General features: G+C 29.1%; 1 protein-coding gene across 2 annotated transcripts in view; it reads left to right on the forward strand.

Annotated features, from left to right (window-relative positions):
- IntS6 (integrator complex subunit 6) overlaps positions 1–17,813 on the forward strand; it is a 70,578-nt gene that overhangs the window by 41,364 nt on the left and 11,401 nt on the right. For both annotated transcript variants that reach the window (XM_035374769.2, XM_035374770.2), the window contains exons 7-14: positions 818–970; positions 4,134–4,266; positions 8,015–8,109; positions 10,772–10,882; positions 11,083–11,428; positions 13,279–13,415; positions 13,727–14,018; positions 14,185–14,433. In XM_035374769.2, the coding sequence (XP_035230660.1) occupies positions 818–970; positions 4,134–4,266; positions 8,015–8,109; positions 10,772–10,882; positions 11,083–11,428; positions 13,279–13,415; positions 13,727–14,018; positions 14,185–14,433 (1,516 nt within the window). The remainder of the gene's footprint in view (positions 1–817; positions 971–4,133; positions 4,267–8,014; positions 8,110–10,771; positions 10,883–11,082; positions 11,429–13,278; positions 13,416–13,726; positions 14,019–14,184; positions 14,434–17,813) is intronic.

Raw genomic sequence — 17,813 nt, forward strand, 5'->3', positions numbered from 1 at the left:
AAAAATTTGCAAGGTACGGTTCACAGGCATCATGAGCCTTAATTTATGGTGTTCATCTGATGACATCCCTTGAGATGAGAAAATGCTTGTACTGCCATTTTAAAAGTAATCACGGAAGCATAACCTTTTGTGTGAGAATTAAGTGTAAACTTGTCAATAATCCTGAGGTCAACTTAACATTTTAAAAACAGGGGTTGTAGTAATAAGGAAGTACTCATCATTGTTTGAAGTATTCTGAAACATGAAAACTTATTTGAAATTGGAATGTAAAGTGAAGCTTTTGTCTTACTGTAGCATGGGATGTTCTTAATTTTTATTGAGGGAGGGTAAATGGATATTTCTATTTTAGGATGCAAATATCTAAAATCTAAAATCCATTGCATTTTTTAAACTTTGCAATATTTTCATGACCATTGCTTTTGTAAAGCTGACAAATACCTTAGATTAAAATCATTTTAAATCTTTATTAAAATTAAGCAGTAGATTTTTACATGTTAATTAAGATCAGGTGCATGGGAAGCTCATCAACTGGAATTTTAAAGGTAGACAAAATTCAGCTTAAATTGCTATTATTTAATAATATTTTTTTCCTTAAGAAGAAAATTTATTTTGCAGTTTTCTTGAAATGCATAAGGTTTTTCTATAATTAACAACAGTCAAAGATTAAATTTTCACTTTAATTAAATTTCAAAATGTTTGAAATTTTATGACCAGTTACTTGTGTGTTATTTTCCCCTGTCTTTCCAAAATTTGGTGCTCTCAAGATAGAAAATAATTTGTAAGATTATTCTAATTTGTTTTTCTTTCTGTGTTGCAGCCACCAAGATCAGCACATCCTATAGTGAAATTTAGCTGTGCAAACAGTGAACCTATGGTTATTGATAATCTTCCATTTGACAAATATGAACTTGAACCTAGTCCTCTAACCCAATACATTCTTTCTCGAAAGCAGCCAACAGTGGCTTGGCAGGTTTGTATATATTTTGAGTTGTTTGTTACATGTTAATTTCAGCTATTTTTAAATAGTTTAATGTCAGAAAGTTAAAAAAAAAAAGTTTACTTTTTTCAATTTATCAAATGATTTGAAATATTAATTGTTTTTAATATCACATATTTAATTTACTGGTAACCAAATAAGAAAATATTCTTCATCTTTTTGTAAATGAGAAAGAAGTTTCAGTAATGTAATAATGGGGATTATCCACCACATATATAAATGATGCAATAGGGTAAAACTGAATTTAAACTTTTATTTTTCTTTAGAAATACCGGTTTTAGTCTATAAACATGTAGCTGCAATATGTAATATTAAAAATAAAGTCTTGAATATTATTTGAAAAACATGTATTTAAGGTAATTTAGTCTTGTTTTAATGTTTCTTCACTATATGGTTTGAATCAGCTTGTTTTTATAATTCTTTACATGCTATCTCATTTGGGTCAGTGCAGAGCTATAATGTTTCGTAAAGTCCCCGAGAAGAGATGTAGATGTGTATTTTATACCTTGGGGAATTATTTTTCAAGCAACTTATATGGAGAAAATGTGACATGTCATATACCTGTTTTGCTAGCATACACAGAAATGCACAAAAACTATGTTTTTTAATTAGCAAAATTGTGAATTATTCAATGTCCAGCTAATTTATCTGTAACAAGATCATTTTTTGAGATGCTTATTGTTCAGTTATAAAGATATTTGTTCTGTAAGGAGATGTTAAAATATATAGATAGTAAACTAATAAACTCAGTGGAGTAACAGCCCTAATGGGCCAAGGCCTGCAGTGCCCCTATATCTGCTTTCTTGACCGTGGGCTCCGGGGTGCATGAGCATATGCCTTTATGAGATTTTTAAAATTCTAACATCCAAAAATGTATCTAGTCTAAAGACTTAAAAACCAGTACAGTCAAAAGTCGTTAATTCGGACACCCATAATCCGGAATGATCTATAATCCGGACCTCAAAAGTACAAACTTTCTGCGCATGCGTTGCGTTGACTAGACTTTTACGGCTGCGAATTTGTGTGTACGCGTGCGCAAAATACGTTTACGAATGCGCGTTTAATGTATAACGGACGGTATAAGCTAAGCTCTAATTATCTATTTCAGTTAATGTTGCAGATTGCGTTGTTCCTTAATCTTAGAATTGGATCCAGCTTATTATTTTTTGCAGACTGTTAGAGCAATTTCATAAAAGTAAGCTTGAACTTTCGAGTATGTCAAATAGAATTTCCGATTTATACTTACTAATATGCAACGGATCTACAAAGCGAAAGTATGTTTTGGAGTCCATTAAACAAAAAGTGGAATTGCTGTAAAAAATGGATAAAGGCATATCCTTTGTTTATCTAAACTTTAACGTTTGTTTATCTAAACTTTGTTTATCTTTAACGCTGCTGCGGGCGCACAATGAATTGGAAGTTGATCTGTCAGCACTATCCTTATCTTCAGGGCAGATGTTTTTATTTTATTTGGCTTATAATTGCTTACTAAATGTAGTATTTCATTTCGATATACTTCGTCTTTGATATGATTTAAATCAAATGCCTCGTCATTATAATTCGCTTCTGATAGCGAAGAAAGTAACAGAGGTTATTGAAAACGAAAAAATTTCGATTGACAAATTAGTCGGTATTCTCGACACAGCAATTATAGGACTTGAACAGTGGAACTTTGTAACTGAACAAGAAATTATGTATATTTATAGAATTAAAGACAATGTATTATCACATAAAAAACGAAGCAACTTAAATACAACTTACATTGAAAGAAATGTTTAATAAAGTAAACAAATAAATATTAAGCTTTTTTTTGTAAATTTTGATATCCTTTAGATCATAATTGTTCTTTATTTCGTAAATTACGGTTTCATATTTTTAATTTTATAATTTCTTCATGCCATTTTACCAGATTTAAACTGATGATCTATAATCCGGAAAAATCGATAATCCGGAATCGCCGAAGTCCCGACGAGTCCGGATTAACGACTTTTGACTGTATAAAGTTTTTAAGTTTTTAGACTGGATATAAAACAACCTCTTCACCCTCTTAAAAAATTAATAATAATAGTCTCAATACTCTCAATACAATAGTCAACTCTGAATTAAGAACTGATGTTCTCTCTATTATATAATTTTCTCCCAGATGCTGAGAAATTTCCAGTACCATCCATTTTTCAAAATTATTTGAAGGTATTTACGGTTGTAGTTACATTTTGGGATCAATTATAGTTATTCAATTACAGTTATACATGGACCAGATCAAAATGAGGCCAAGTAATTGTCAGGTTTGGCACTGGGGATTTCTTGTGAAATTTGGGGGGGGGGGAATTCTTCTCCAAAACCATTGCCAGCATTTTGCAGATTTTGTGAGATAGCCATTTACCTCAATGTTAAATAGACCTGCATCTGTAATCTTATTTTTTCAGCACAGCTTCATCTCTTGAGCCATTTCATGTTGTTTCATATAAGAGATACTGCAGGTTTATGTGTACTTTTGCTAAAATTAGCATATAGCAGTTAGCTAAAATTAACATATAGACAAAGTTCTAACAATACTTATGCATGAAATTTTTCTTTCAATGGAAATAAAAGACCTTTCTTTCCTAAATTTGAGAATCAGTTTTTAAAAAAAGGATAGTTAATTTTAATTCATAATTTAGTATATGTTAAATTAATGCAAAATTATGTCAATTAGTAAAAGATCTTCATTTATTCTATAATCGGTCAAAAAACTGAACGTCATTGAATAAAAATCAAATGTTTTATTTTAAAGTCCTTTTTTTATACTTTTATTCATTAATTCTGCATCAAATTCTTTAAAAAAATCTTTTTCTATGTTTAAAAAGGATATTTTTTTTATGTGTGATATTTGTGATGCATATTTTAAATCCAAAATTATTTGTTATTATCAGAAATATGTTTAATTGTACTGAGGTATCTCTCTTTTAATCTCATATTGACTTTTTATTTGACTAACTAGAGTTTTACCCTAGTGTTGTTGTTTATAATTTTCAAAATGTCAAATAAACTTGGACTTTGAAGTACTTTTTTTAATTAATTTCTTTTTGTATGTGTTGTGCATGTAATATTTTAAATTTCTATTTACAAAGCATTTAATATATTGATGTTTCAACAGGTTTTTGTTAGTAATAGTTACAAGAATAGTGAAGTTGATCATCCGTTTGGATACTTAAAAGCCAGTACTAGCCTTACATGTGTTAATTTGTTTGTGATGCCGTATAATTATCCAGTATTATTGCCTCTGCTAGGTATGTATTTTTGACATTTTAATTAATTTCATTTTTAGTAATTATTTTTGCTAGATTAACTGGAAATCTGTTATATTCCCATCCTTTGTGTTTCTCTGCAGTTGTATGTTTATAACAGCTCTATTAGCATAAACCAGTGTTAAATATACTACTTTTAAGTAAGTAAAGAAGTACTAAAAGCAGTTATAATTTTTATTGGAAATAAAGAAGTATTATGTAAAAAATACATTTTAAAAAATGTTTTTCTATTGTGTAGTGAAAGACTAGATCAATGGTCTCAAACTCAATTTGCATGCGGCCACATGCATTATCTGAAGCAGCTGGCAGGCCAGATTTTTTTAACACAAACTAAATTTTAATTTTAATTTCAAATTTTACTTACTAAATATTTATGAAAATATATATTAATAAATAATAATAACACAAAGGGGGGAAATTCAAATTTATCTGGCTTTTTATTTTATCTGTAACAATTTTTTGGGTTATATTTAATTCAGATGTTCTAGCAGATAAATATTAAATTTTGGGGATTGACATTTATTTCAAATAATTCTAATGTGTTGAATTAACTATTAAATAACTTATATTTAACCTAAACTTAAAGTAAACAAGTTGTGAAAACTTACCAAATTTTTGGAGACTTCCCCCTGTGGAACAAAACTTGAGAATAAATACCAACAACCTATTCTTTTCCTTTATGTATTAAATTTTTTATCAACACTAGGAAAAAAAATACATATTATTGCTTGTAAATAATTATACATTTCTCAGTTTTTACTACCGCTTGATATCTCTTGGTGTTTTGAGTTTGGTAATGTCTGTAGCCTTGGAGAAAAAGAAAAGTATCTTCATCCTGAATTACAAGATGTCAATTAGTCAGTCAGACCCTTTTGTCTGACTTGTTAATTTTCAATGAATTAGTGACTTATTCAAGGAAAGTGAAAGTATCAATTCATTAGGGGAAAAGGGAGAGTGGCATACCAGAATATAAAAGTTTTACCAACAAGCCTGGGGAATAAATTTATTGATTGTACTAACACCCTACCATAGTCTAGTCATGCGGCCCAGCATGCAAGCATACAAAGTCTGTACTTTTTTCATTTAACTTACATCGTAAATCTATCCATTCTGTTCCATTTTCATTCATTAGCAATCAAGCATATAAACACAATCCATACGTTTCTAAGTTTCCTTATTTTTAGCCAGAAGGGGCTAAAAATAAGAATTTTTTAGACCGTTCTGGCTAAAAGCTTCTGGCCTTTTTTTCTTATTTTTATTAATTTCGTTTTGGAATTTTGTGTTGAAAACTTTAAATGTTGTTCTACTTTTCAAATTGTGGCCTCCAAATATTAGAGCCCTGTATTATATTTTAAAGAAATTAAATAATGAAGAATCTGCATAAATGTATGTATGTTTCTTGCATTGTGATAAAACAACGGTACCTAGAGCCATCAAGTTTTGATTAATGTGCGTTTCCACCCAAATATGGGCGGCTGGAAGCCCAAATTTGGAATTTGTTTTATTATTTGTTTTGTATTTTGTAAAACTTTAGCGAATTTTTGTTTAACAAACTCGACGATTTCAAAACGAGCAGTGGCAACACTGTACGGGAGGGGACATTTTTATCTCCAGCACGTGAGACTGTATATCAGAAATTCTAAAGATATGCTCATCTTAAAATTATTTTGCGACGTTGCTGTTGAACTGAGTTTTATGTTTTAAGTGCGAAGAACCTAGTATTTAATAAATAAAGGTAACACACAAATCTCTTAAAAAAAAAAAAAAAAACTCTCCTTTGGGTGTAATGTAAAATCTGGAAGCTTTCAAATTTTTCTTATTATTTTAAATTATTTCCTGAGGTGCTACAATTAATGTCCTTTCCCCCCCCCTTAGCTTTTGCAAGTCTATCAGAGCATTGTTGTATAGGTATATATCTGCTTTTAGCTGTGTTCCAGCGCTAGCTTCAAACTCAGCTGTAATGTAATGACTGCTAAAATGTTTGGTAGTGCTTTTCTGTTTTCTTAATAAACATTATATTGCAATTCACTGCCTATTGAATTTATTCTGTATCAAAATCTATAAGCATTGTATAAAAACAAGTACGGAATTGAAATATTTTGGCGGGCTACATAAAATTTCTTTGGGGGCTGTCAGTTTGAGACTGTTGGGACTAGATCAGCATAAAGAGGAAACATGATGTGATTTCTCTAAGGGTTCTTAAGGTATCTTTTCATTGGCAATTATTTTCTTTTCAACTAAAGTATTTTAGGTAATATTATTCATAAATTATGAATCTCTAGATACTGGGAGACTCTAATGACATTGACAGCCAGTTTATAGATTGGAAATATGTCACCTGAAGCTAAAATAAGAGGGCCAGTTTAAATATCGAATAATAAGATTGTATGGTTTGTTGAAAGCATTTCTTTTGTATCTAAATTCTTCCATGGTAGTCCTTTTTGTTTATGCTAGAAATTTTTCATTAGCAATAAATTCATTTCTGTCATTACATCAGTAATCTTAATGCTATGTAGATTTGCACAAACCTTAAATCAATAAGAACAGCCATGACATGCTTTGAAAGTTCAAAGAACTACCTTTATTTTTAATAGATTTTAGAGGATTTAGCACTTTGTTATATCTCAAACCACAATATTAAAAATTTCCTCTTTTTCTACAATTACTTCTCATTTTGATTGATTTAGGTCCTCGCTTTTTAATGTGTTCTAAATTCATTTTATGCCTTTAATAACTGTTGCAGTTTATTCATTCTAATATACATGTGATATAAGGGACTTAAAAATGAGAGTTTTCCTGATATTTTCTGTCAATATGCTGTATGTTTTTTAGAGCTATGATCTCTAATATTTATATATTTCACTGAGCATTACCAAAAATGAGATAAAAATAGTGAAGCGAGAACTAAGCAAGTAATCAGAACTATTTAGAATTTGTAAATCAGGTATTGTAAATAATCCCACTTGTATGTTAGAGAAACTTTTAGCATAATTGTGATTATTTCTAATAAACCTACTAGAAACAGTTAAGAAATATTATTTAAGGGCAGAAAATTCTTTTCTAAAATTTAAAAAAAGAAAAGTTATTCAACATTTGTCAGCATTATTGTAGCAAAACATATGACAGAAATCTAGTGTAAAAATTTATGTCTTTGTAGAGAATGCTTTTTTGGGAACTGGATTTTATTTATATTATGGAAGAAAAAATCGTAAAGCACTATGCATTCAGATTATTTTCATAGAACTGAAAGCATGGATTTTTTAAAAAATTTATTTGATGTGGTTTATATACTTCATCCTAAAAGTACTTATTAATCATGATTTTTAATGTACCATTTCAGCTGCTATTTTCAGTTGAAAAATTAAAATTTGTAAAAGTATCTTGTAATTATTATTAAGTATCATTTCCAATTAGAGATGAAACAAGAACAGTAATATGATAATATCCTTTATTATATTTAACTCAATTTATACCTTGAAATATGGAAATACTGTTTTTAAAATTTTAAGTGTATACTTTGACAATCTGCATTGTGCTCTTTTTGAAATTTCATAAAGTTATGTTTCTTTCAGTGCTGTCATAATCAACTTATAGTAATTTTTTTAAGCTACTTACTATTCTACTACATAGATGTCGGCAATGTTAATAAGATTACAGAAAACTGACTAGAATATGTTTTGGAATATTGAATATAAATTTGCTGAAATACAAAAAATTTAATTCTATTTAGATGATTTATTCAAGATTCATCGATGTAAACCTACAAGAGAATGGAAACAACAGTTTGATAATTACCTAAAAAACATGCCATTATATTATGCAGCGGTGAGTTGCTTTGTTAGATAATTGAGATTAATTTCATTTTTCTTGTGTATAGAAATACATATGTATATATTTTTGGTTTGTTATTACTTTTTGTTCAAACATAATCAAGCAGTATGTAGATATTCATTTATTGTGCCATGTGCTATAAGAGTCATTTTTTTTTAATGAAAAGAGATGGTTTTTACATACAAACTTTCTTCAGTTCTGATTAAAATTTTAAAGTTTATTATAAAATGACATAGGTTAAACTTTAGTCAGTCTACAATCCTTTATCAGTGAAAGAAATTAGGTCTAGAAAAATATGAAAGCAGATAGAAAAGTAGAAGTATAAAACTGCAAAAAATAATTCACACTTGTGTAAAAAGACTAATATATAAGAAAACAAAAAATAACCTAACCAAATGTTTTGCCGACTTTAAAAAAAAAAATTAAACATTTAAATTGTAATTTTGCCTATTGGTCCTGAGAAATTTGCATTGTCCTGAGGAAAACATTTTTTGTGCAATCTTTTTCGCACTCAGATTTCTTGTGTATATTCTCGTTACATCCCTGAAAAGGCAAGATAATGTACATAAGATTTTCTTAAAGGTTGTGACTGATGTTCACAAGGTTTAGAATTGCTATGACTTTTCGGTTTCATTAGAAGTAAATTTTAAATTACTTCTCTTTGAGAGTTGAGATACGATAATATTTGAGCTATGTTTTCATACACATGTGTGTGCGGAATCCATCCAGTAGCAACTACAATAATCAAAACACTGATGATTAAATTCCATTAGCATTTTTTACTGCTAAATTAAGTCCAATAACTCCTAAGTCAATCTAATAAATCTACTTCTCCCATTCTTTCATTATAAATCTATATAAGGCATGACTGAGAGATGTTGGTTGTTTTCTTTTGTACTTGGCAAAAGCATTCTGCTTTACTTAGGGGATGGGATGAATAATTGGATTCTATGTAGTTGCTACAGCACTGTCTTTCCAGCATCATATTTATACTTGAGCATTGGTTCAAAAATCCAAACTTTCCTCTTTGTCAGTTTGAAATTATAGAAGATTCCAGAGGGTATCTTCCTGTTTGACTCTCTCAGATTGTTAGAGTTGCTTTAAAACCTTTATAGGATAAATCACTAATCAGTTTTGTGATGTTTAAAAAAAAGAATCTTTTTTGGAGTTTCTAATATGAGATAAAAGTTTCTGTACAGCTCTTATCCCAGAGGTGTATGTGCGTTTCCAGAATGTTTGCCACTCTATATGTTCATTGCATATAGATATCCAATTGCCATACAGAGCATCCACATTTTGTATCCAAAACGTATTGGTTTACCTTTGATGAACATTTTAGTTGAATGATGATCACAATAAGGCATCCTTGACTCAACAGTGCTGAGTTTTTCATGAAATCTGCCAAACTGATCCCTGTAAAGGATGGAGATGCAAGGAAGACTAAACAAAAAAGAGACACTTTTACATGTTGTACTGCTTCACATTTAGTGGCATCAAAAGTTTTAAATGTCATTTTTTTGCAATATCAGCAAATTGTGAAAGACACTAATGCTGTCATTCAGGATCATGCAAATTTGCTTCTTTATATCAAGCACATTTTTATCAGAATTTTTATAACTAATTTTTTTTCATTAAAACAACAACTATACAGAATATAAAAAATTAAATTTTTTAATTCTGGTTTATTTTCTTATTTTGGGGTAAATTTTAACTTATGCAGTGTCAAAAGTACTAGAAAGGCTGTTTTTTATGAATTTCTATACACCTTAAAATTCATTTCTGGTTCATGCCAAAAGTCAAGCATGCCCTTGATTATAAATAGTAATTGTTCAAAGAAATTTAAATAAAATTTAATTTTTAATTGAATTTTAAATTTTATGTTCCCATTTGGAAACATTGACATGTAAAAGATTGATTAATATTCCTGAAACATACTCCTACTTTGTATGCAAGGGTTTGGGATTTGGAGTTTCTAGATTTAAGAAGAATTCTAAGAGGAAATTTTTTTATTTTCACTTTGCAACAGATAAATTGCCATTTTGAATTTAAACATCTTTTTTATTGATTAAATTTGTAAAAATTGTTTAAAATAAGCCTTTTTTTTTTTTTTATTTCAATATGATGCAGTATCTTACAGTAATGTTTGTTTTCAGACATCCTAACTGGTTTCTTAATTTTTAATAATGCTGTATTCAAAGCAACACAAAAAGGCTTGTGAAATTTATGTTAATTTTACAGCAAACATTTTAAACAAGTAATAATGTTTTTATTATGTAGCTTATCAGTAGAATTCATAAATGATTTGTTAAACATCATAATCCAATTATTTAATTTTTAAAAATTTTGAGCATTTTATCTATTTTTTAATACTATATCAGTATATGTGGTGTATTGACTTTCACTCATTCCTGTTTCAATGTTTTATTATTATTATTATTATTATTATTGGAGTAAAAGTATTGATATGTTTATATGAAGGTAGAAAAGTTTGAAGTAGATAATTAAACTTTTCAATAAAAAGCTTAGTTCTCTTCTGTAAAATTTCTTAAAATTCAAAATTAAAAAAAAATACTGATAAATTTGCTGTTGAAATGCTATATAATTATTAATTAAAATTATATTGATTTCAATAAAATAAAATGTTTTAACTTTACAGCCACTTAAGCGAGCTTTGCAAAGAATGGGAGCTCCAAATCTTGTACCTGACACTATGGAGAACTGTTTAAGTTACAATGTACTAAATTATCTTAAAAGATTAAAAAATCAGGTATGTACATTTAAAAATTTTTGGAAGCAATCATTTTGCAATAACTGAATAGTTTTGTCTATCCATTCCAATAAAAAATTTCCCTTAGCTTGGATTTCACATGCATCTATTACTTTGATATATCGAATAATGTATTTCAGTTAATTGTTAGTCTCATCATTTTGTATTTGTTTTTAATCATTTCGTATCTATTCTTTTAGGCTAAAACTGAATTTGAAAAACTTATCTCAACCGTTGGAACAAAAAAGACAATATCAGACGGGATACGCGTCAATCCTGCGCCACAGCGCCCATTTGGCTCAGCCACTAAACTCACTGAAATGAATTTGACGCCACACTTAGTTATGAATGACAGATTTACAGCTCTGAAAAATGATCTAAATGATTTTAATCTTTTTGTTTTATATGTTAAAGACAGAGAAATAAAGCATGAAAGCTATAGAAATGCATATGATATTCCTAGGAATAACATTTTGGATCAGCTTGCCAGAATGAGATCAAACTTCCTTCAGTGTTCTTTGAGCCATACCCGACTTCAAGATGAAGGTTAGATCACTTTATTTTCATGGATTTTTATAGTCCATACCCTATATTTAAAAGAAAAGAGGAAAAAAAATTCTCCCTCAAACGGAATATCTTAGTACAATAATTATTTTAAGTTAGGTTGCAACAAAATATTTGTATTTCATATCTTGCAAGATTTATCTTAAGTTAGGTTACAACAAAATATTTGTATTTAATACCTTGTCAATAAACACATTATGTATACATACACATATGTATGTAGAATTCTGTGACAGTACAGTAAAGTTTAATAATTATATTAAAACCAATACTTTTTTGAAGACTAGGTATTTATTTTTAAGATATTTTTTAGAGGCTAGTGGCAAATTTTTAATTTTTTTCTGAATTTAACATATTCATTGAAGGATATTCCTATTTCATCAGATATAGTGTTTTTTTTTTTTTTTTTTTTTTTAATTTTTATTTTGACATTTTTAATTACTCTGCTGTATTTATATACAGAGTTATTTATACTTCTTTAAAGCATTTAAAAATTCGTAACAAACTTCATAACCTATTTCAAATTTTAAATGACTGAAATAGAGTTAGCTATTATGTTAAGTTACTGAAATAGAAGTAAACTGTTTAATACTTGGCTTGTTCATATTTGAAAATGTCATGGATATGTTACTGCTAGAATTTACTGGATATATTAGAAAACTGGTTAATGCTAATTCCTTTTCAATGAGAAAGTTTTCTGAAACCATTTCCATGAGTATCTCATTCAAAATATAAAAAGTAGAGACCCCACATTTATGAGGGTATCTCAGCCATGTGGATTGAACACATAGGACCAGGAGATGGTGTGTTGAGCTGTCACAATCTCTAGATGTAGTACCACAGGATTTTGTTCTTGTGTGGGTTATGTTTTTGCTTTCATTTCATCTAAATCACCAGGATTCTTGCTCTTGTATCACTGATGCTATAGCTGTATTATATTGACCATAGACATATTATCACACAAATCTCAGCTGTATTAACAAAGGTAGACATATTCAGAATTGTGAAATACTCAAATAAATAAATAAATGAGTTTACACCTGTTTCAGTATAGTACAATTTTATGTCATTTGCCTAGTTTATTTTTATGAAATTTTTTAGTTGTTTTATTAAACTTAATTGTATATAAAATTTTATATCTTTTTAGAAGTGTGCTATACCGAAGTTCATTGCTCCCCAGTGGCTAAGTGAATAAGACTCCTAAACACTGGCAGTGATGTTTTTGTGTTTTCCTCATGCTTAATATAACTCTTAGAATTCTTCTGTGAATACATACATAAAAAACAATAGCCCTTGAGTGCTTTCCTGTAACCAGTTAACCTAATTAAACCAAAGTTTATAATAACAAAATTAAAGGCAAAACAGGGAAATAGATTTATTTATGGTTTAGTGCTGTTATGTTCAATTGTATGTCAAAGCTTTTTGTGAGACTTCTGCCTACCAATACACATTAATGCTGCACTGTTTCTTTTCATTTATTTGTTCTAAGAAAATTTTAAAAGATGTACATTATTATAAAAACCATTAGTAAATTGGAAAGATATAAATGATGTGATTTATTTGGCACATTTTTATGAAAATGCACTTGATTTGTGCTACTGTCACTTCATTCTGCGTAAATATGTGTATGAATGTGTCTGTATAGCTTAAAAATAAAATAAATTTTATTTTGAATATTATTGTTTCCAAAACAAGATTTCGTTTTAAAAGAATTAAAGTGTAGTCTGTATTAAAGAATTAATGTGTAGAATATGGTTTACAGTTTTTTTTTTTTTTTTTTTTAATTTGTGTTTCAAATAACCCTGTTATCTTTTTTTATATAATTGCTGTAGATCAAATGCATAGCCTTCCTGTTGGTCAAATGGGGAATTATCAAGAGTATTTAAAGCGTTTCACCCCACCTTTACGAGAAATTGAATCCATTCCTGTTCGTCAGCATATGTTTGGTAATCCTTTTAAAATCGACAAAGTAAGAGTTTTGTCATTTCTTTCCTTTTTGGTGAAATTAGCGAGTTTACTTCCATTTAGAGAATTTATAATTATTTCCCCCTACTTTTGTAGGCTTTTATCACATTAATTTTTAAATGTTTGATTTGTGTTATCGTGCAGATTTTTTTCATCAATAGAATTAATTTTCTAGTGTTGCTAAGAAAAGTAAAAATAAATTGATCCTTCTTAACAGTGGATAAACTATGTTATTGCAGTTTTTAATATAAATTAGTGAGCATAATAGCAATGTGTTTATGTAAGGAACATCTGTATTTTTTCCCCTTTTTTTAGAGAATGATGGTTGATGAAGCTGATATTGATCTTGTTGGTGGCGGTGGAGGAAATTCTCCCATGCGAGGACAAAAAAGGCTATTAGATTCACCTATTGGATCTCCTAAAGCTAAACGCAAACCTGGTCCTTTACCTAAAGATTTTCCCGTTTGGCGACCCCAGAGTCCTTCACCAATATCCCCTAATTTAAACCATATATCATCAGAATCGCATATCATACCAATCACCCCCCCTAATGATGCAGATGAAGATATTTATGTTATAGAAAAAGAAAGACATGCTCCGCCACTTTGTAAGTTTCTCAGTTGCATTTTTTAAGGTTTTTATTATTCCTTTAAGAATACTTTCTTTTTTGGGGGGGAGGAACCCCCTTTTTTTAACATTTCATCAGTACAGTATAGCAAACATTCTATTTTAATATCATATTCATTTAATTTTTCTTTTTCTCTTCAATTCAGCTCCTTTGGAAGATGGACTTTTCATGTGGAATAATGGCCCTGACATGCAGGTCATGAATCATGTTAATTCACGCAATGTAGTGAATCATATTGACTCTTGGGGTGATGAAGATGTTGGATTAAACATGACATCTGTAGGACTAAACTGCACAAATGATATCAGCCACTATATGCAGGATTCTGTTTTTAGGACAGAATTAATTCGTGTTAGAAGTTCCCTTTTTAAAGAAGTCAGGAAACCAGGAAGGAGTATGTAGATATTAAAATCTTGAAATCTGTGACTGGAATCTGGTGGGGTAGTGTTTGCAACTGTAACATGCATTTATTCGCAGTTCAATAATGTTAAAATTATCAGAATTGAACTAAAATGTGTCAGCTTAAGTGGAATTGCAATTAAGTTCATATATATCAATTGATATTTTATTTAATATATCACAGACAGCTTAAATTCCCATCCAGAATATTTTTATATGATACCAATTTTAAAATTTTGTCAATAAATGTTGTAAAAATAATTCGCTGAAAATGAAATTGATGAATATTTTCTAATTTTAATTTTTATATGTTTAACGAGTCTGAACTATTTAGTTACTATATGCACCAAAGTATAAATTCTATTATAAAATTTACTTTTATTGTTTAAGTTTTACCAATAATTATAAAATGTATGTTAAAATATTCTAATGGACTGACTATCATGCCTTTGGCCGAGTACTTGACCTTCCACAGATTTTTTGTTTTATTCCTAATATTATTCAAAACATCTCCCCTTTTTAAAATTTTCCCCCTCCAATTTATGCTGGTTTCATATCTGGAGTCCTCTTTATGAAAGGGGAAACATGAAATAAACACACACACACACACACACACACACACACACACACAAAAAAAAAAAAAAAAAAAAAAAGAAAAGAAATGTCGGTACTTTTTGAGTACCTACACCTACACTGAAAAAATGCAAGAAAGTATTAACAAAGCAGTATGCACCAGTATTTATGTGCAGTGCATGATGTCAGTAAAAAACTATTTATATGACAACTCAGGTGTGAATGTAACACATGTGGACCTGCACTTTTGAAAAATTCAGTCGTCATTTTTACTGATAAGTGTTTCTTTTTGCATTTGTTTTTGTCATAGTGAATCATAATGGGAGTATAGAGTTTGCTGGTTGCAGAAAAAGAAAGGGTTACCTTTCTTCAGAAATGTAGTGTTTTTTTTTCAATAATAGGAAATGCAAAAGTTTGCATTCTATGAAATTGTATTTCTTAAATGATTGAATTTTATAAAAATATGGTGTGAAAAATTGCAAGCGAAGTTTTAAAATACAAGTTGGAAACTGGTTTAAGATAACCATATCTCATTTACAACAACTATTTTACTTTATTGTTTGAACAAAGTAATATATGTCATTGCAATTCCTAAAGAAATGGGATGTACCCGAAGCATGACTTTTGATTGGTGTAATTGTTTTCAAGAAGTGTGCATGTCTTCTGTTGGGAAAATATATATATATATATATAACTGAATTTTTCAAAAGTGCAGGTAGTTAGTACTGAAAGCATCATTAAAATATATTTAAAGGAACCCAAACAAATGTTTCTTCTCAAAGTCAACAAAAAGTGTGCGACTTTTAATGTGATGCAGATAATCAGAACGTAATAAAAAATAGTTATATTTGTTGTCTCTTAAGTGACTAAATAAAGTTTACAAAACTAAAATAAAAATTGCATTAAAATAAGAATCATATGCAATACTAAACAGCAGGCATAAAATTAAGAATGCAAGTCATGGTTATGTGAGCAAATGTTTATAAACAAAGTAATCACCACGAAAGAAGCTAACTAAACTGATAATACTTAGCACAGAGGAAACATGCCCCCCCCCAAAAAAAAAGAGCAAGTGGTATGAAATTTAATATAAAAGTATCCAGTGTACCTAATATACTTTACATGTAAGAAATAATAACAAATATTTACGAGTAAATTAATGAAAATTTAGTCAACTCTAGATGTAATGAATGAACTTGGTTACAGTAAACTTTGCTAAAAAAGTAGAATTTAAAAAAAAAAAAAAAAAAAAATGTAATTATAGTTTATTTCAAAGTAAACGCTCTAGTAAAAGCTTGAAAGAATGTGTTGGAAGTAATTCTGTAGACTTGGTCTGTACCCATTGAGTGCATTAAAGACAAAAGTAGGTTCTTGAGGTTCTTTTAGAAGAGGCTATTTTGTTGGACCAAAGTTCTATTTTAAGCTTTTATTCAAATAAAAAAGAGTAAATGTCATTTCCAAGAGTTGAGTGAGGAGTTAAGATTTTCTATTAAACCAGCTAAAGAAAATAGAAGGAAAATGAGAGACATAGCCTTTTGGTAGTATTTATTAATTCTCTGAAGGAGGTTCACTAGTCAGTACCTATTTTGTCAGTTCACTTCCAATTTTGAATATTCAGAATGTCAGGCATAAAACTTTCTTTGGAAGATAAACAAACATTTTGACTGGAAAACAAGAATAAAATTTTGGCTCCTTTGAATATAAGCAATCCTAGTGCAAAAGAACTTTTATTATCTAGTCAAAAAAATTTTGATCTAGCATTACTTCAATTATTTGCTTTTTAGAGATATTTAGGAACTTTTTAGGGACTTGTGTTGAAGACAAAATTTAAGCATCTAGCCAATTTTCTGGACAAGAATCAAAATTTTGTGTACTCAGAGGAATAGTTAGAGAGATGGAAGAAAAGGCATAACATCAAAATTGGAAATATCAGTGGAGAAATTAAATTTCTGGCCTGAGAATGCTGTGATAGTGACTGAGTTTGGAGTAACCACTACTTGATGATTATTCACTTGATGCTGTCTTTAGTGATGATGAGTCTGTGTTATAAATTGTAGCCATGAAATGAGAGAGATTTAACCCTTTAGAGATGGTGCCTTTGTTTAAAACATTCCCTCAGGATGGATGGAAGTCGAAAGGAATGCTTCCATAGGATAGAGGTTTTGCATATGCTAAGCCTAACTTTAGTAAAAAGATCACCCAAAAAAGTTAATGTCCTAACTTCATAATTTCTTGTACTATTGTAGATTATTACTTAAGCTTTCATACACATTAAAATTAGCATTTAATGATCTTTTTCCTTTACTTTACATGAAAATATATAAAAAAATTCTTAACTTGAGAAATAATTTTCAGAAGCGCTATTCAAATTATTTCAAAGCTTTAATTGATAAAATACATTAATAAACTTTTTAATTAATAAAAAATATAACAAAAACTATTAACAAGGAGAAGTAACATAATCTTTTGTGTGAACTGGAAGGTAGACATCCAGTAAGCTCAGTCTCTGACAAAATATCCATATGAGAATCACTAAAAATATCACTGTGTAACTCTTCAGAAAATGAATCATCACTCTCATTTATGTAACTAATTGGCTGATTTAATTTACCATGTGAGTATAACTTTCATCTGATAAATAATACTTGCTCACGATAACAAACGGAAGTCTTTCTGAAATAAAAAGGGAAGTATGTGAAATATAGGCGATAAAAGCAATGCAAAGCATAATAGAACCTCACATAGTAGTAACTAAAAGACCCTACACAGTAGCAAAAAAAGAATAAGAAAGGATTCAAAGGG

The sequence above is a fragment of the Stegodyphus dumicola genome, chromosome 5 (genome assembly GCF_044657685.1).
Source record: "Stegodyphus dumicola isolate Sdum_Otavi_A_Nest chromosome 5, ASM4465768v1".
Lineage (NCBI taxonomy): Eukaryota > Metazoa > Arthropoda > Arachnida > Araneae > Eresidae > Stegodyphus > Stegodyphus dumicola.